Source organism: Lissotriton helveticus, chromosome 1_1, assembly GCF_964261635.1.
Source record: "Lissotriton helveticus chromosome 1_1, aLisHel1.1, whole genome shotgun sequence".
In the NCBI taxonomy this organism is placed as follows: domain Eukaryota; kingdom Metazoa; phylum Chordata; class Amphibia; order Caudata; family Salamandridae; genus Lissotriton; species Lissotriton helveticus.
Window position 1 is genome coordinate 1,372,371,336 of NC_136057.1, and position 21,311 is coordinate 1,372,392,646.

Sequence of the window (21,311 nt, forward strand, 5' to 3'; positions counted from 1 at the left end):
AGAAAGAGAACTACGCCAACCATGCTCGACAGCTATGGTTTATGGCAGAAAGAAGCAACTCAACAAAAGAAAAGAAACGAAGCCAGGTAAGACAAAGAGATACGAAAAGCAGCTCACCAAGCTTCTAAAAGGTTAGAAGAGGATATAAAAGAAAGAGAAGCTGATCGACAAGAACAAGAGTCAAAGATTTCAGGTCAATGTCCTGTTAGAACGCCCTCGACTCTTTACCCTGAGTTACCAACTAAACAAAAAGTAGATGATGATTTGTTATTAGGTCCCCAGATCATCTACATGCCACCTCCCTATGCCCCCACTCATCCTGCACTACAACACCAGGAATCCCAAAGTGCAGTTGAAGGCAACACCATTGCCTTTACCCCCATAGCCTCAGCACCAATAGAATCTCAAATGCCTAATGCCTCATAAAAAGTTGCATCAGTAGAAACCGAATTAAAAGAGAAAGGGTTGCCGAGGATCCCACGATTGAGTAAGGACGAACGAGCAGGAATCGATAAAAGAGTTAAAACACTCGTAGATAGAAAAGAGACCGAAGAATATATAACCGACATATGTCACTCCTATGTCGAAAATCACAAGCGACACTTCATCGTACGCCTCTGTTATTACACCCTCACTGCTTACGAGGAAAAGTACAACAACGTAGGGCCCGAACGACTAATGGCTCTTTATAGAAAGGTAGATACGGGAGATGAAAATGACTGCGATGTAGCAGAACTATTCTCGTACACACTGGAGGTATTCCGCCACCTCATAGAACAAGGACGGGTAGTTAAAGATAAGACACCTGCAACGGCAGGGCCCCTGATAGAAAAGCCAGACAACATAATGCCGATAAAAGAAGCTGCCCCTTATTGGGTCCCTCCTAGGGGACAAGGGAACAATGATGACATTAATCACCAAGATGCTAAAGGTTGAGTGCTCTACAATTGGGTATATCAGCCATGGGACAGACAAGACATCCTAACGTTACGTAAATCCTTACCGGATTTACGGAAGAATCCCACTGCATTTTACACAGAGCTAGGTACCGCTCTGGGATCAACCATTATGACACTCGCCAATATCGATTTGTTCTTTGGGCTATGTCTGCCAGCGGATGTATGGAAGCAAATTAGGAAAGTAGACCACACTGAGCTGCTCGGCCATACCTGGGAACAACTCGGTGTTTTAGATAAACAGCGAAACCCCGGACAGAAACCAGTAAAAGCCATATTAGACCTTCCCGACAAGATAGTACAGAAAGTCAAAACCATAATCCCGGAGAAAAAGATCGATTGGTCCATTGTAACCGCATGCCGCCAGAAACCACATGAGGATGTCTCAGAGTACTTCTCCCGATTCGAAACAGTGTTCTCCGATTACAGCGGACAAGACATGTCCACTGCAACCGGACGCCACTTGTTTGTGCAGAATTATGTTAAGGGATTGCTACCGGACGTATCGCAAAGACTGCAGACCAGCGAAAGCAGCTGGGCAGCCTCTAAACCAGCGGCCATCCTCCAGATGGCCCAGTACTATGAACACCAGAAAAATGAGATCGATAGAGCTACAGAAAGAAAGAAGAAAGACTTAAAAGAAAGGGTAATGATAGCGCAGCTCCAAGGAGTAAATACAGGAAGGGAGCAATATAAAGCAGCATACCAACAGAATACCCCTAGGGCACAACCGCCTAGAAGTAATCCATCGACGCCATATACAGGACGACCAGACTTAGGACAGGATCAGTGTGCATTTTGTAAAGAGTACGGACACTGGAAATCCCAATGCCCGATTCTGCTAGGAAATGATAGGGGCAGAGGGGCGAGAGAAATAGTAAACGGACAGAAAGAAAGAAGACGTGGGAGAGGGTACACGAATGAAGTTAACGACGAGAGACCAGGTAGAGCAACCACATTTGATCATCCCGACGGAATCAGTATCAGCAGTCCGATTTCGACAACACGTATGACTTTGCGTAGGACAGCCAAGGGCAAGGGAGGGATCCAGTCGAGCTCTATGTTGACCAGCAAGGCCCTTATGTTAGCGCAAAGGTCCTGGGCATAGAGTCGCCATTTTTGGTAGACACAGGGGCAACACGTAGTGCACTATCCAAACGACTGATTCCAAGGGCACCCTTGTCTGGCTCACACATAACCTCAATAGGATTTGACGGTACGCCCTCCACCAACCCTTTGTCCAGACCGATCCCCTTAAAAATTGAAAACAATGTTATCGACATGACGTTCCTTCTCTCCTCCAATATCCCAGGCGCCATTATGGGTCTCGATCTACTGAAGCATTTTCGTGCGACTATCAGATGTTCGCCAGACGGAGTACGAGTCATCTTATATGACAATCACCAGCACATGAGAGATAATCCATCCCGACACATGTATCCCATTTCTGAGACAGACACATCCCTACTAGACACTTTGCCCTCGCATCTGTGGGCCAGGGCCGATTCAGACGTAGGACGAATGATGATTGACCCGGTACACATGACAATACGACAAGACGCAACGTTACCGAAAGTACCCCAGTACAAGATATCGCCAGAGGGCGAAAAAGCATTGACCGACATCATACAGTCACAGGTAGAGGCAGGAGTGGTAGAAGAGGTAGTAAGCAATGTTTGTAATAGGCCTATTTTACCGATCATCAAGAGACAGGGAGAGGGAGATGGAAAAGCCTACCGCTTCATCATCGACCTCCGAGAGATAAACAAAATAGTAGTACCACAGTACCCAGTAGTTTCTGACATCACCACCATCCTAACCCTAATTCCGTCCTCGGCTAACACTTTTTCCGTTGTCGATCTCAAGAATGCCTTCTTCTCCATACCCATTCACCAAGATAGCCGCTATCTTTTCGGATTTACCTTAAGATCCCGCTTGTATAGATTTTGTCGAGCACCCCAGGGGTGCACCGAGAGTCCGAGCATCTATAGCCAGGCACTCAAAAGACAGTTAGACGCCTTGCAGTTACCAGACGGGGTGGTGTTGATACAGTATGAAGATTATATCCTTCTAGCAGCAGACACCACTCCACTAGCCGTCACAGCCACCATCCAACTCTTACACTTCCTTGCAGAGAATGGTGACAAAGTCTCCCGAAAGAAATTGCAGTTTTGCAAACCCCAAGTAACCTACTTAGGAGACCTCTTATCAAAGGAAGGGAGGAAACTCACACCCGACAGGATTCAGACTGTTCTAGACACTCCTGTTCCCAAGAATCAGAAGCAAGTCTGATCTCTGATAGGCCTCACCTCCTTCTGCCGACAGTGGTTGCCGAACTTTAGCCTTATTGTCAAGCCCCTTCTCTCCCTCCTAGCCAAAGACATCCCCTCACCTTTTCCCTGGACACCCGAATGCCAGTCAGCATTCAAAGAATTGCGAGATGCCCTTTGTTCAGCACCTGTTCTAGGAACCCCAGACTACTCCATACCATTCTTCCTCTACCCACATGAAAGGGAGGGATGGGCATTGTCCGTCTTAACACAGTCAATTGGCCACAAACATCGCCCTTGTGCATATTTCTCTGCCACTCTCGACCCAGTAGCTAAAGCGTTGCCGGCGTGCCTGCGCGCCGTGGCAGCTGCAGCAGTATCCATCCGGCAGAGCAAAGGAATAGTGCTCTCCAATCCCATCACTGTATTAGTACTCCATGCAGTTGACACACTACTGAACCAGAACAAAACCCAACACTTGACTAGCGCACGACTGACAGGATACGAATTGACTCTGCTAGCACCACACATCACTCTGAAGCGATGCACCACTCTCAATCCAGCCACATTTTTACCTCTACCCGAAAATGACCCTGGTGTGACTCCCCTACACGACTGTGTGACCCTCACTGACGAACAGACAAAGAGTAGAGTAGATCTTCGAGACACTGCCTTTCCAGAGCCAGACGGGGAATTATCGGTGGATAGCTCGTGCATCAAACTCCCTGATGGCACCACCTCAGCTGCATATGACGGCACCACAGCCCGAACCATCCTCGAAACAGCCCGCATTGCCCAACGATCCGCACAAGCAGCAGAGCTCATTGCCCTCACACGAGCATGTATCTTAGCAACCGGTATAACAGTAAACATATACACCGACAGCCAGTTTGCCTTCGGGGTGGTTCACCATTTTGGGCTTCTATGGAGGGAAAGAGGGTTCCTGACCTCACACGGCACACCCATCCTACATGGAGATCTAGGCCCAGATGTAGGAGAGCAAATACCGGTCGGTAACGGCCGAATTCGGCCGTTACCGACCGGTATTTGGAGATTGAGATGTAGGGGCCATTATTTTACAGAATCGGTAAATTTACCGATTCGGTAAATTTACCGATTCTGTAAAATACCGAATCGGTAATTTTACCGACTCGGTAAATCCATATGTAGGTGACACTCCTAAGAGTGCCACAGGCCCTTAAGAGTCGGTATTTTACCACCCAATCCTATTGTGTGGTAAAATACCGAATTCAGGGGTGCATGCACATCTGTGCATGCACACCTGTGCCATGTGACACACAGACATGCCCTTAGGGCATGTATGTGTGCCACATGTCACACAAGCCTGTACTTGGGGTGCTAGAGGGTGTCAAAGTGACACCCCCTGCACCCTTGCAGGATTCGGTATTTACCGATTCGGTAAATACTGAATCAGAATTTCCCATTGATTCCTCAATGGGAAATACTGATTCTGTATTTACCGAATTGGTAAATACAGAATGTTACCGATTCGGTAATTCAATTTGAAAATTTACCTACATCTCCCACCTTCAATTTTACCGATTCATAAATACCGATTTGGTAAAATTCGGTATTTATGAGTCGGTAAATTGAAGTTACCTACATCTGGCCCCTAGTCTCTGCCTTGACAGAAGCAGTCCTCCTCCCAAGCAGCTAGCAGTGATCAAGTGCCAAGCACATAAAGTAACAGATCTCATTGGACAGGGAAATGCACTAGCCGACATTACTGTACGAGCCACAGCCAAGGACAGAAGCACGACACGAATGTACGTGATTAGGTCACAAGCTGAACAATGGACTGACGTTAGAACGACTATAATGGATATTCAAACTACAGGCACACAAGACGAACTGACTGAATGGGCTTGGGTGGGACAAAAAGACGAGGAAGGCTGCTGGAGGACGAAAGGCGGAGACAAATGGCTGCTACCTAATGGACTATCTGATCTCCATATTGACCATGGCACATTTGCCAGCACACATAGGATCTGCCCCATTACCGAACTAATCACCAGAGTATGGCATAACAGGAAGATAGCTGAATCAGCAAAATGCTTGATACAACAATGTATAGTGTGCTTGCAACACAACCCAGGGAAGGGAACAGTAGTACTACGGGGAGGGTTTGGAGTCCCTGACCATCCCTTTGAAGTCCTCCAAATGGACTACATTTAGCTAGAAAGGTGCCATGGCCTGAAATACATTCTAGTGATCGTGTGCGCCTTTAGCAAATGGGTGGAGGCCTACCCCACCCGCGACAACACCGCCTTAGCTACTGCGAAGCTATTGCTAAAATAATTCTTCCCCCGATATGGCCTTTGCAGGATTTTATGGAGCGACAATGGCCCCCACCTCATAGCAGAGGTCATACAGAACGTATTGAAAGGATTGGGGGTAAAGCAAAAGTTCCATGCCGTTTTCCACCCCCAATCAGCGGGCCTAGTAGAAAGACACAACGCCACACTAAAACTGAAGCTAGCAAAAATAGTCACCACGACTGGGCTGAAATGGCCCGATGCTCTCCCACTGGCATTGCTATCAATGCGCTCCACCCCGACCAAACACCAATTGACTCCTTACGAGGTTGGCTTCGGCAGACCAATGAACATTTGGGCGGCACCAAAACCGACAACCATTAATGATGTCCCGGACATACTAATGTCCGACTATTTGTACAAATTGATGAGCGAACTAACTCTTATCCACCAACAGGTGCAGCAAGCCATACCAGACTTATCCATGGGCCCAGGACACGATATCAAACCTGGAGACTTCGTCCTGACACGGAACTTCTTGAGGTCGAAGAGTCTGGAACCCAGGTGGACGGGCCCTTGGCAAGTCTTGATCACCACCCGAACTGCTCTTCGAGTGGAAGGAAAGAAAAACTGGCTGCACGCCCACCATTGTAAGAATATATCCCCAACACTGGCAATGCACGAAGAGGTGGACACGCAAGAAGAACTCCTGACCAAAGTTCGACCTGCCCTGAGTTGTTACCCAGAAAAAGAGACACTTGAAATAGCAGAGTTTCCGGATCCCACGGTACCATCCAAGAAAGGTTACAACTTACGACGAAAGGAGAGTGCTCTGACGAAGCGGGCCACTAACTGAGTCAAAAGTCTCAGAGCGGTAGCTAACACTACAAAGGCTACCAGGAGAAACGCTAGACGAAAGTATGTGGTCCTGCCAGTCATCGAGCCTCTTGAAGGTGATGGAAGATCCCGGACGACCGAAGAACCACCGCAAAGACTCCAAAATTGCCAAGCTGCACAGCACAAAGACAATCCTACTTTTTACAACATCTCTCATCTGCCTCTTGCTAATGGTCACAGTTTGGATTGTTGAAGAGAGTGCTCCAGCTTGCAGGACAATGTCACCCACCATGCAGCCCACCAACAAGAAAAACACTATCTGGTGTCACTGTCACCACACCTCCGAGAACGGCGTAAAGAATTCTGGAACAATTCCTTTGTACAATTATTGCACCAGCACAATCTTGCCGCAAATGCCATGAACTGTTGGATCTGTGGGTTGCTACCTCATGCCACTGAACGTGCCATTCCTTTCATCCCTTCACCCTTCTCTGTTCATGGATCCTGCCTTGCCTGGTTAATGCTCCTGCAAGAGAGCTACAAAGACAATGCCACGTCCGGTGGGACCATCAAACAGTTTTACAATGAGTTCTGGTTGAATAAAACGGGGAGAACCTCTGCTCCCTTCTGCCCTCTGACTTCGAGTGCAACCTTTCCTATGAACGTTCCCACCAAAGAAAGAATTGAAATGCAGGTGTACCACAACCCAGCCAGACTTACCTTTTCCTATCTGAAGAAACGAACTGCCGCAACACTGATAGTGGCCCTATCTGTGGTGAACGTCTCAGGCCTTGTCTGCATCGAAGGCCACGGGACTAAGATCGTAGGTCACAGCTCTTGCCCGATAACGAAGACTCTGAACACTGCCGACCTCCCTTTATTTGTTGCATCACCCAACATGTACTTTATCTGTGGTACCAAAGCCTACACCTGGCTCCCAAAAGGCTGGGGGCGCACTTGATACATTGCCTTTGTTCTGCCGCCAACCTACACAGCATCTGCAATCCATCACAGAGAAAGGCGGTCCAAAGATACAGAACAAGCAGACTCCGCCGCATCACAGTTCCTTGATGCAGCAAAAGGACTCGTCCCGCTCTGGGGCCCGATGGCAAACAGCCGAGCCATCCGACACCTATCACTAGCAGTAGAAACAGCCTTGAACGTCACAGCTGGCATCCTTACTAACAACACTGCTGAGCTCCAGGCGGTCCGCCTGGTGGCTTTACAGAACCGCCTTGTTTTGGACGTGGTATTAGCGGATCGTGGAGGAGCATGCCGCATCATCGGTGCCAGCTGTTGCACCTTCATCCCTGACAACTCACCCTCAGTTTACAAGGCAATTGAACATCTTCATCGGCTGGCATCAGAGATCCATCAGTAAACAGAGACTTGGACACTCGGGAGCTGGTTTTGGGGCATTTTGAAAGACTGGGGATGGAAACTCTTGGTGCTAGTTTTTGTAATATGTGGCTGCTGTTTGGGGATACAATGCATACCGCCCTTGTGTTCTCTTTGTTTGAACTCTTTATGCCCTAAGACTTTGGACACTCGATTTGAAAACATGAAAGCAATGTATGATAGAGAGATACAGGACGTTATGGACATTAATGTGAATTGACAAGCTGGCTAGGTATGTTCAAAGGGGCGACTGTTGAAATATAAAACGATAACATAAACATTGCCGGCGCCATGTTGCTTAACATAGGCCTTTGCAAAACGCGTAAGCGGCAACCATCTTAGTCTCTGCAGCCATTTCCCACATTGCTGGTCACCTGCGCATCACCCTGGCCGCCCTCATCCCCCCGCGCCCTGACTGAACCCGACACATACCGGGGTCGTAAAACCATGTCTGCATGACAATACCCTAGAGCCACTTCCCGCGCCAAACCCACTTGTCCTTTCATCCTCCGAGCACGGACAGGCCTCTTTGATAACCTCCTCCACTGCACCTGGCTACTCAATCTGGTCCCAGGCACTAACCGACCCCTGTGGGCATAGTTAATTACCCTCACACAGCAGAACTTGCTTCACCTACAAAGGGGCTGGAATTAATCAGTGACACGACCCCTTAGATCTGACCGATCCCACATGTATTAGATCCTGTCGGAATGTCCAGCTGCGAGATATCGATCATCTGTAACATCTGAAAGATCCGGGTTGTGGGAACATTTGCTGCTGGATATGCTGGAACTAGCTTAAGGGGGGGATTCCAAGGATGTTTCACTGTGTAATAAACTGATGCCAGGAATGTATGACCATGCAATAAAGTAACAAGAGAAACATATATAAGGCCGGGCCTCAGAGATGCAGTTAGAGCACCTCCTGACGATAGCCCCTGTGTCTGATGCGACATGTTCTTTAGAGAAATAAACCTGTTCTTCGCCTTCCAATTCCCAGCGCCTGCCTCGTTATTTGATCGCTAATCATAAGGTGAATTAGAGGTGGTTTGCACCAAGCGGCATCAAAAGTCTTGGGAGTCTTGCTGCTTTTCACATACCCAGCACTACAAACACAGCACCATGGAGAGATAAGGCACCCAGATCCAGCACAACTGATTCTAGCGATCTGGCTTCTGAGGTCCTAGAGTTTGGTTACCTTAACCTCCCACAGGACTGTATGAACATTATCAAAGAAGCCAGATGCCCTACTACTAGATCATGCTGTGCAGCCAAATGGAAAAGTTTTGTCATTTACTGCAATCACAACAAAATTGACCCGCTAGATGCTTCAATTCAGAACAGCATTTGCTATTTACTGCATCTACAAAGATGTAATCTAGCTTACTCATCCATACGATTACATCTGGGTGCCCTACCTTAAAAAAAGACATTTGTCATGAGTACCTGCTATCAAAGCTTTTATGGAAGGCCTTAAAAGGATAATTCCTCCCACACTGCCACCCTCTCAAGTGTGGAATCTAAACATTGTACTTACTAGGATCATGGGTCCTCCATTTGAACCTTTACACAAATGCAAACTGCAGTTCCTTACATGGAAAGTAGCTTTCCTTGTCGCAATCACCTCTCTCAGAAGAGTAAGTGAGATCCAGGCTTTAACCGTACAAGACCATTCTTACAAATACATTGTAACAAGGTGGTTCTTCGAAACAATCCAAAATTCCTTCCCAAAGTAATCTCTGCTTTTCATCTTAATCAATCTGTAGAGTTACCAATGTTCTTTCAAAACCCTGATTCCGTAGCAGAGAGAGCTCTTCACACACTAGGCGTAAAATGAGCCCTACTTTATTACATTGACAGGACTAAACCTTTTAGAAAGGCAAAACAACTGTTTGTAGCCTTCTCTGCACCCCATAAAGGAAACCCCATCTCTAAAGCTGGAATTGCCAGGTGGATAGTTAAATGAATGCCTTCAAATATGCTACCAAAAGGCAAAATGCATATTAACAATTCCCCCTAGAGCACACTCAACACGTAAACTAGGGCATCCATGGCATTCTGAGGGAACATTCCCCTAGAAGACAGGCAGCTACATGGTCTACTACACACACCTTCACCAAACACTGTTGTGTAGCTGTGCAGGCAAAGCAACAGACTTCTGTAGGCCAAGCTGTTCTTAAGACACTTCAGAACCCCTGCAACAGATACAGGTGACCACCGCTAAGGGAGACACTGCTGTACAGTCTATACAAAAGTATGTATTCTGCAGCTCATATGTCTCGAACGGAAAATGCTACTTAGCAGTATGCATCTGTTCTTGGCATGTAGAGCTGCAGAATATCATACGCTCACCCGCCTCCCAGGGACCTGTATCTGTTCCAGTGTTATCTTACTTAGATGCATTCACAGGGACATCTTTTCTGTTTCTTACAAACTCCATCATTTCCCATCATTGTGAAAAACAATCCAAGGATGGGGTTGATGCCAATGCACACTATTATCCACGGGAGGAGTCATCCATCTCGTGACTACAAAGACTTCTTCCAAGTCAACAACAAGGTGCAAGCATCCGAGCCCAACACCAGATGGCACTCTATGTAAAAGTGTGGTATTCTGCAGCTCTACATGCCAAGAACAGATGCATACTGTTAGGTAGCCTTTTCCTTCCTCTCGATCAGAGTCGTAAGGTAAGTTGAAGAAAAAACTCAAGAAATCTTGAGTGGGACTTGGGCCCCTTCCCACCATTCTCACTGTTCTGAGACGGCGTGGCGGTGGCACTGCCTTACTTATTGATCTTTGAGAAAATTAAGTCAGCTGTTTGTAAATTTTGGCGATTTACGCAAGTTACATCTCAACAATCCATTGCTATATAGATAATGGGTTGCATTTATACAATTGTAGCAATTAGCAGGCAAACCCCTTCCAGCAAAATCTAACCCTTACTCTACCAAAGGAACAACAGCCACTACAGCTTAGTTTATGAATTTACCATTTGCTGACCTCTGCAGCATGGACATCAGTACATACATTCATTAGACACAGACACACAAGCTGATGCAACAATAGGCAAAAAACACTTAGTAACCTATTCAAGCAGCCAATTCCGTTCTTGCTAGCAATAGTTTGAGACACTCAGGGAGATATGTACGAAGAAGCGGAGGAGAGAGGCATTAGCCTCCCTGGCTTAACGCCTCTCTCCTCCACTCCTGAAATACAAGGCTGCACCATATTTGCAAGAATGTGGTGCAGCTTTGCGTTTCCCCTGCGATGGTGCAAAGTTTAGCAACTCAGCGCCAACGCAGGCAGCCGTGCACCAGAGTGCAAGGGTGTCTGCCTGCAGGGGAGGATTGTTTATGTACAAGAAGGTGTCCCTTCCTGCACACCACACATGGAAAAAGCAAAAACGGGGAGAAAAATGCATGTCTCCTTGTTTTACCAACTTAAGACCCGTTTTTACCTGGTCTTAATTTTGGCGCTGCTTCTTATGTACGCCACCCTTGTACATAGGGGGCAGCGTCAAAATGAATGGGTGTTGCGGTGGAACACCCACTGCAACACCCACTGCTACTTCTTTCACGCTAACCATAGCGTGAAAGGGGGCCTTGTGTACAAGGTAGCGTTTAAGTGGCTTAACCCTGTCTTGTACATAAGGCGCAACCCCTATCGCCACCACAACTTAGTTATAGGTGACGTTGTGGTGGCAATAGAGGCTTGTACATATGCCACACAGGCGGTTTTCCGTTACAAAAAAAATACCTGACTCTGTGAGGTAACTGAAAGTACAATGTACCATGGGTAGAGGAAGTTGCTGACACCAAAAGGGACAGGACACTTTTTCACAGTTCTCAATGCAAACCTAAGAAACTATATGTCCGAGGCATGTGGGCTGCTGATGAATTAATATCTGTGCATAGATCGCCGCCTATTGTTGGGTCCGGATGATTGCACATTGTTGTCTTGGAAGAGTCTTCGAAGTATCACGAGATAGGTGGCTCCTCCCTCGGACTACAGTGCGCATGGGCATCCTCTCCATCCTCAGATTGTTTTTTTCCGCCATTGGGTTCGGATGTAATTTCCAACACTCCAAGTTTGGAATCGAAAGAAACTTTTCGAAAAGGCCAAAAGGCCTTCGGATTCGTCTGCCTTGTTTTCTATCGGTACTGATAAACTTTCTTCACCACTTGCTTGCACTCCGGTCGTCGATTCGGGCCGTTAGGCCTTCTCGACGCCACGTGGACCGACGGTCGCTGGAACGAAGTCCATTCAAATATTGCCCGCAGTGCAACTCCAAGTCCCGCACACAGATAAGCATCCTGTGTGCAACAAATATTTATCTCCAGATCATAATGAAGATAATTGCCTAGCTTGTGACCAGTTCCGGTCGGCACCGGAGCCCGAGAATATCTTCGACGATGGCGAAGAACTAGTTGACGCCGAAGACTCGGATCAAGAGGAAGATCAAGACTTCGAGCAAGACTCTGAATATTATATCGACGAGGAAGAACAAATCGTCGATGTCGAAGAATACGATCAAGACATCGTAGCTGTCGAAGACGACTCCGATGACAACGGGGGCTGAACCGTGAGTACACCGCCCCATACAGACACTACACCAATATCAGAGACTCAGGTCGAGGCATCGCCAACAGGCCTTAGCCAAGATCTAAACACCACTGGTTCTATAGCCTCGCAATACCGCCCGGCTAAGAACATACAAAAAGAGCCTTCTGAGACACGTAATTCAAGGCCGGTTCAATCGAAACCGAAACTCATCGACACGACAGTCTTCGGACCGAACGTCGTCGAACCGAAGGTGACAAACCCAAAGGGTGCAGAGCCGAAGGCCGTCGAATCGACCAAAACGAGTTCTACTGCCGAAAAAGGAAAGAAGCCTGTCGACGAAGGCAAAAGGTCTACGCCCAAGGCGGTCGTCGAACCGAAAGCGAAAACTAAGGTAGACCAACCGAAAGCGGTCGAGCCGAAGCCCATCGATCCGAAGAAGGGCATCGAGCCAAAGCCGCAGGCTCCGAGGACACCTCTACAGCCCAAAAAAGTTACCGAACCGACGAAACAGATCAGTCCCAAGAAAGTGGTGCAACCTGTGAAGAACGTCGAACCGACAAAACCTGCCGGAAAGCCTCAAAAACCAATCCAGGCACCAAAAGCAGTCGAACCGATTAAAGGCATCGAACCGAAGAAGGTAAAACCAAAACCTACGGCGCCAAGGCAAAAGACTGTGGAAGAGGAGATCATCCATCCAGACCCCTCCACAGAAGATCAGTCTAAACTATATATTGACCCAAATACTGGGAAAGTGACTGTTTATACAAGGAAGAAAAGACCAGTGCCTGCTGAAGACTTTTCTAGAATTCCACTCAAAAAGAAGAGAGACTGTGCAACCTCTCCTATTCTTTTTCAACCTATCTCTCCAGCTATGCCTACTACTCCATATGCACCATACTCACCTGCACGCTCTGACTACAACCCAGAAGAAGATCAGGACGCAGATGTGGGGTTTGGATATCCACAAAATGCATATGTAGACCCCAATTCACAGCCATGGGAGGGGGGGGTGAGCCAGACACTGAGGGGGCTCTACCCATTACAGACCCAACTGTATACCCAGCTAAGCCATCACCCACAGAAGATATAGTGGCTTTTAACTCTTTAATAGATAGAGCAGCACTCTACCATAATGTAGACATGCATTCAGATGCTATAGAAGAAGATTTTCGGTTTGATACTCTGGCAACATCAGAAAGAAGTGTTAGAACACTCCCCATGTTAAAGGGCGTCCTAAAGCACGCAAATGACATATTCAAAGACACTGCTAGGGCACATGTCATCAACCCTAGAATAGAGAAGAAGTATAGGGCTGCACCAGTAGACCCTACTTACATCAAGGGACAACTGCCTTTAGACTCATTGGTGGTATCCAACGCACGAAAGCGTGCTAATTCACAAACTACTGGAGAGGCTCCTCCTTCTGACAAGGAGTCAAAGATTCTAGAAGCATCAGGCAAGAGCGTGGCAGCTCAAGCAGCAAACTCATGGAGAATAGCCAATACTCGGGCCTTGCTGGCCAGATATGACAGGGCACACTATGATAGTTTAGTTTACAAGAGGGAAAGCTCATCACCAATGCCTCCATTAAGTGTGCTCTAGACTCAGCAGATACAGCTGCCAGATCTATCAACACAAGCGTACTGCTTAGGAGGCACGCATGGCTTCGCATATCTGGATTTAAGAGTGAAGTACAGGCCACAATTCTTAATCAGCCTAGAAATCCAGATCTTTTGTTTGGTCCAGCAGTTGACTCAATTCTGGACAAAATGAAAAAGGACACAGAGACTGCAAAGTCCATGGGAGCTCTTCAGTCCCAACAACACAGGGGCTCCTTTCGTCGCTCTAACTATAGAGGAGGAGCGTGAGGTAACACATCGCAGCAATCCTCCACATACAAAGGTAATACGCAATCCACATACAATAAGAACACAAACAGGGGTGGATACAGAGAAAATAATAACAAGGGCAGAGGTCGTGGAGGCAATGCCAATAGATCCTCCACTAACACCAAACAGTGACTTCTTGGCACTACCCCCAGACCATTTAATACCGGTCGGGGGAAGACTACAACAGTTCCTGCCAGTCTGGTTAAACATCACTACAGACAAGTGGGTCCGGCAAATCATCCAACATGGCTATTGCCTAGAACTCACATCAACACCACCCAACATACCACCCGTACACCGTCCAATGTCACAGGAACATATAACATTACTGCAGCAAGAGGTCATCAATATGCTGCAAAAGGGGGCCATAGAACCAGTCCCACTCAAACGTCAAGGAACAGGAGTATACTCACTATACTTCCTTATTCCAAAAAAGGACGGTACTCTCAGACCAATATTGGACCTCCGGCCCCTCAACATGTACATTTTATCAGAACATTTTCACATGCTCACTCTGCAACAAGTCTTACCACTGCTGCGCCAGGGAGACTTCCTAGCAACTCTAGACCTCAAAGAGTCATACTTTCATGTACCAATACACCCTGCTCACAGAAAGTATCTGAGGTTTACCATTCAAGGACAACACTACCAGTTCAAAGTCCTACCATTCGGGGTAACAACAGCTCCACGAGTGTTCACCAAATGCCTAGCAACAGTGGCGGCACATCTCAGGAGACAACACATTCATGTGTACCCATATCTGGACGATTGGCTAATACACGCACCATCGGCTCAGCAATGTGCCAGCCACATGTCAAAGACCATTCATCTCCTGCACAGTCTAGGCTTCTCGCTAAACTCCCCAAAGTCACACCTACAACCCTCCCACGTCCCAACAGTACCTGGGAGCGACAATAGATACCCTAGCGGCAAAGGCATATCCAAACGCAGCACGGATCCACGCAATGCAAACGTTAATCCAAAGGTTCAAACCACAACACTCATTGCCAGCTCGGGTGTTTATGCAACTAATAGGCATGATGGCCTCGTGCATATTCTTAGTCCCTCATGCCAGACTACTCATGCGTCCGCTGCAGGAGTGCCTAGCACGGCAGTGGAACCAGGCTCAGGGACAATTAAAAGACCTAGTGTTGGTGACCAGTCGGGCATACAGCTCTCTGCATTGGTGGAATCCACAAAACCTTTGCAAGTGACGACTGTTCCAGGAGCCTATCCCACAAATCGTAATGACAGCGGACGCATCCCTGCTAGGATGGGGAGCCCATGTCCTGCATTACACAGTCCAGGGTCTATGGACAATACAACAAAAGAAAGTGCACATCAATCTACTAGAGCGGATGGCGATCTTTCTAGCACTAAAATCGTTCAAAAACACTTATGCAACAAGACTGTGTTGATCCGGATGGACAACATGACCGCTATGTATTACATTCAGAAACAGGGAGGAACACATTCCCCACAGCTATCGCATCTAGCTCAAAGTGTGTGGAAATGGGCCATTCAAAGGAACATGTTCCTCATGGCGGAACACCTCCCAGGCAAAAACAATCAAATAGCCGACCTGCTCAGCAGGCACAGTCAACAGATGCACAAATGGGAAATTCACCCCAATGTGCTCCAACCATTCTTCCGGAAGTGGGGACAACGGGAGATAGATCTATTTGCCACAAGCGAAAACGCAAAATGCCAGTACTTTGCCGCCAGGTTCCCACATCCGCAGTCGCAGGGCAATGCGATATGGATGAACTGGTCAGCCAAATTTGCGTACGCTTTTCCCCCAGCTCCACTAATACCGCTAGTGGCACACAAAATGCGCCAACATTCGCTGACGCTAATCCTAGTTGCTCCCACATGGGCGAGGCAACCATGGTACACAACGTTCCTAGAACTGTCAGTGGTGCCTCATCAAAGACTGCGACTCACACCCAGTCTTCTAACTCAGAGCCATGGAGAAATCCAACACCCAGATCCACAGCAGATGAACCTGGCGATCTGGCTCCTGAAATCCTAGAATTTGGATACCTAAACTTGCCTCCAGACTGCATGAATATTATCAAAGAGGCAAGAAAACCCACTACAAGGGCATGTTATGCAGCAAAGTGGAAACGTTTCCTCATTTACTGCAGAAACAACAACATAAACCCATTAGATGCTTCTACACAAAACATCATTTGCTATCTTTTGCACCTACAACGTTGCAATTTAGTCTACTCATCCATCAGGATCCATTTAGCTGCGCTAGCAGCTTATCTCCAAAACAGGCAACACATTTCTCTGTTTAGAGTGCCAGCAATTAAAGCATTCATGGAAGGACTTAAACGAGTAATTCCTCCAACGTACCCACCTTCACCAGTCTGGAATCTTGCCAGCAATTAAAGCATTCATGGAAGGACTTAAACGAGTAATTCCTCCAACGTACCCACCTTCACCAGTCTGGAATCAAAACATCGTTTTAACCAGACTTATGGGACCACCTTTTGAGCCACTACACTCATGCGAAATACAGTTTCTTACTTGGAAGGTGGCTTTCCTTATTGCCTTTACTTCACTTAGAAGAGTTAGTGAGCTGCAAGCCCTAACTATTCAAGAACCATACATTCAAGTACATGCAAATAGAGTAGTTCTCAAAACAAACCCTAAATTCATGCCAAAAGTGGTATCCCATTTTCATATAAATCAGACAATAGAACTGCCAGTGTTCTTTCAAAATCCACAAACAGTAGCAGAAAGGGCCCTGCATACGCTAGATGTCAAGCGAGCTCTGCTATACTATATAGATAGAACTAAGGCATTTCGAAAAACAAAACAGTTGTTTGTTGCTTTCTCACCGCAACACAAAGGTAACCCTATTTCAAAATCAGGTATAGCCAGATGGATCGTTAAGTGCATTCAGATATGTTATTTAAAAGCAAAACGCACCTTAACAGTTCCCCCTAGGGGCATCCATGGCTTTCCTAGGAAATATTCCTTTACACGAAATTTGTAGAGCAGCCACATGGTCAACCTTACATACATTTACCAAACACTATTGTGTAGATGTACATTCCAAACAGCAAGCTGCTGTAGGACAGGCTGTTCTCAAAACTCTTTTTCAGACTGCTGCAGCTGACACAGGTGGCCACCGCTAGGGGAGATACTGCTATACATTCTATGCACAGATATGAATTCAGCAGCCCCCATGCCTCGAACGGAATATGCTACTTACCAGTATGCATCTGTTCTTGGCATGTAGGGCTGCTAACATTCATATCGCCCACCCGCCTCCCCGGTGCCTGTCATAGCTGTAGCATTCACTCTTTGCATGGACATCTCTACTGTACTATACTCCATCTCTGCCACAATGGCAAAAAACAATCTGAGGAGGGAGAGGATGCCCATGCACACTGTAGTCCGAGGGAGGAGCCACCTATCTCGTGATACTTCGAAGACTATTCCAAGACAACAATATGGAATCATCCGGACCCAACACTAGGCGGCGATCTATGCACAGATATGAATGTCAGCAGCCCTACATGCCAAGAACAGATGCATACTGGTAAGTAGCATATTCCTTTTTCCTTCACCATTTTATAATTCAACTCTTTATTGCACCATAGAAGTTGTAATACGGGTTTGAAACATGTCATTTGTAGTTTGACAGACTATGCTCAGGAAAAAAATAGCGTCTTGAAAGGCTTCCTAAAAGGTGCGGTTCACATATCGGCACTGGCACCCTGGCTTACCATTTCAGTAGACAATAGATCCCTGTAAAACATTCTTTTTGAAAGGCTGGTGAGGCTGTCAGTCAGGAGACACTTCACCATGATGAATTGTCTCTTTCAAGAAACTTTCCAGAACTTTGGTTGGAGCCTCCGAGAGAGAAAAGGAGAGGTTTTTCGGTGATCAAATGCTCCTACAAGCAAGTTTGAAGTTTGCATCATGCCGTTTCCCTGAACTGGGTTAATAGATTTTATTATTTTGCCTCTGTCAACCTTTCTGTTCCCAGTGTATTTGAAATACCTTCTGTAGTTCCAAAATACACAGCAAAAGTTTGGGGTTGTTAGTTATTATTCACTAACATAGGAGACGTGCTATCTCAATGAATTAATTAAATATTAGCACCTGGTGACCAATCCCTCTATGGAGCAAGGTAAACCAGCCCTTACATGCAGGGGTGACACTGCACGGGAATCTTCATTCATTCCTTTCTGACTGAGGTCTGAGCCTCATGATCTCACTGCTATATTGGTTACCTAGACCGTACATTTGTGTAGTCTCATTCATCTCTTTTGACCTCCTGATGTATGTTTGAAATGACAACATTAATGGTTTTCCCCTGCACTTTTGTAGGGCACATTGTTCTCTGTCCTTAAACTGGGGAGGCTCTGGTGGCTTTGTATATTATGTAGCTGTAGTATCTGTACATCACCCATGTCGCTTGCACTGTGAAAATACCAGAACATTGTAGAATAGAACAGTGGAACCTTGCGGTCACAAATTCTAGAATGCAGAGTGAGGAGCCTGCACATTCTAGAATTGGCAATTGACAGTTGGTATGCTGTGGCTGAGGTATATGGAATAAACCTGACACTTCTCTTCACTCTCTGGTATGCTAATTGAGGAACCCTCTTATCTTGCATTGAACAGTAACCTTTATTGAAGGAATGTGTCTCTAATGCTCTCTGTATGCCTCTAGGGTGATGGTGACAGGGGTGCTGGCAGACCGACATCCTGCTGAGCTGCATTTGTTCCGGAACTACGATCCACCACAGACTGGAAAGGACCCACCATACCAGAGAGTTGCCACATTTCAGCCCATCACAGCCCCTGAGCGTACGTCTACCCAGTACAAGAATTTTTTTCATACCCCGCCATCATCCGGAGCATTGATCAAACTCTTCTACAAGAGTTTAACCACCCTTAGGCCTTCCCTTCGGAGCATGGATACAGCCCTGTAAATGAGGGAAACAGCCTTTACAACGTTGCCTTTACCATGTTGTGCCTTTAACGCACATTTTTTACCACGTATGTTTTTATCACATATATGCACATGTAGAGGGCCTGGCTTACACTTGGGGGGGTGATGTACACCACTGGTTTAGCTCATTTATGGTTGTATGACGGCACAACACAGGGAAATACTTTGCATGCATTTACAACAAGTCTTTACCACACATTTAAGGTAAGTTGGGGGGCGTGGGGGTCTCCCCCCACAAATACATTGTTTTTATATTTATAAACAATCCATGGTAATGGCATGCATTACAAAAGCATACGCGTTCTTTAAAAGAAGCGCAATAAAAACTGCATTGTAAAGGCATGCAAAGTATTTCCCTGCGTTGCGCCGTCATACAACCATAAATGAGCTACACCAGTTGTGTACATCACCACCCCAAGTGTAAGCCAGGCCCTCTACATGTGCTTCACCATTCTTAGGCAGACTCAAGCATATGTTTACCAAACTGCGAGAAGACCATTACTCTTAGGCCTTCACTACATTTGTGTATAGCCCAATACAAGAGCCGTAGGTCCATCTTCAAACAAAAGTGCCACACCTTCAGTCAGTAATTTACCAACCATAGTGAAGTTCATACTCCCACTCATGAGCTATTACAGTCAAAATATACTTATACTCTGTCAGCCAGTGTTGTAGCAATCCGTGTGCTGGTTACTATAATGCTCGCACATTCCTGTGCCTGTGTTGTACATAGTATGTTAATGTTTCTTGCTGTACACAGTAGTTCCTCATTGTGCTAAGTTTGTAATACTAATTGACTAAAGACCTGTTTTTGAGGGTGAAGGCAATAACATCGGAGTAATGACCCACATGATTCTACGGAACTAGCTGCATTTGTACAAAACCTATGTATGATCCCTGTAAGAAAGTATGCAGACAGTTCAGACTGTATTTAACAAGTACATAGAACATGGGAGAGTATTCTTATACTGCAGGAAGACCTGTATGTGAACACAGGCATAAGGATGCTGCAGGTTAGGGCTGAGGTGCGTTGGTAGGGCTGAATGTTGCACTCCTACCTCATCCTACCTCTCTTTTCTACCCACAGATCAGCTGGTCTGGCGGGCAGCTCGTTCTAGTGGCGCAGCACCCACCTATTTCCGACCCAATGGTCGCTTCCTGGACGGGGGTCTTCTGGCAAATAACCCCACACTGGATTCCCTGGTTGAGATCCACGAGTTCAACAAGGACTTGAGACGCAAGGTGAGAGGGTGGGTACCCTGCCATTTGTCTTGTTTGTGTGTGTGTGTGTGCATGCGCAATAACTTTTCAGGCTTAGAGTGTTACGTAAATTATGCAAACAAGGAAGCAAGGAGCTTTGAATAGTTTCCAGGTTTCAATGGAGAGAAGCTCCTACATAGAGAACCCTACAACACCAGCGACACTCAGAATCTGCTCACCTCAAATGTCTGTTTTTCTAGCAAACCTTTTAGGCGTAGGATTAGCACAGTGTCATCCACGCTGAGCTAGAAAGTGACAAAGTTTTAGCCATTGTTACAAATGGCCTAACTATAACTACACAGTGGCGACTGTGTGTGTGTGTGTGTGTGTGTATATATATATATATATATATATATATATATATATATATGTGTATGTATATATATGAATGTTTGATGGCATGTTTGGCTGTAGATACACATGCTTAGCTTAAGTCCTCCATCTAGTGTTGGGCTCAGAAGTGTGCAAGTTGTTTTTCTTCAAATAAGTCTTTTGAATCACGGTAGGAAAGTGCACCATTTTGACATGGTCACCCCCACTTTTTGCATGGTAAATTATGCGATTTTAACTGAAAGTGTTCTGGGTTCCTGCTAACCAGATCCCCAGTGCCAGAGTTCTTTCCCAAAACTGTATGATTGCTCCCCCAATTGGCAAAACCTTTAGCACCCTCTGTAAGTCCCTAGTAAATTGTACCCCTGGTACCTAGGGCCTGAGGTACTAATGAGGGCCCCTACAGGCAGCAGCACAAATTGCGCCACCCAACATGTAGGGCTGCTATTGCAGGCTGCGTGTCTTGGTGCTGACCAAAGTGAAACCACGACATATCACACATTTATGCGAGCCATGTCTTCTACCTCTGCATGCAATATTTACAGCAGGCCTAAC

At 46.5% G+C, this 21,311-nt stretch overlaps 1 protein-coding gene across 8 annotated transcripts in view; it reads left to right on the plus strand.

The window, feature by feature from the left end:
* PLA2G6 (phospholipase A2 group VI) overlaps positions 1 to 21,311 on the plus strand; it is a 593,695-nt gene that overhangs the window by 501,751 nt on the left and 70,633 nt on the right. For all 8 annotated transcript variants that reach the window (XM_078683792.1, XM_078683798.1, XM_078683782.1 and 5 more), the window contains 2 exons: positions 18,885 to 19,021; positions 20,254 to 20,408. In XM_078683792.1, coding sequence (XP_078539918.1) covers positions 18,885 to 19,021; positions 20,254 to 20,408 — 292 coding nt within the window. The remainder of the gene's footprint in view (positions 1 to 18,884; positions 19,022 to 20,253; positions 20,409 to 21,311) is intronic.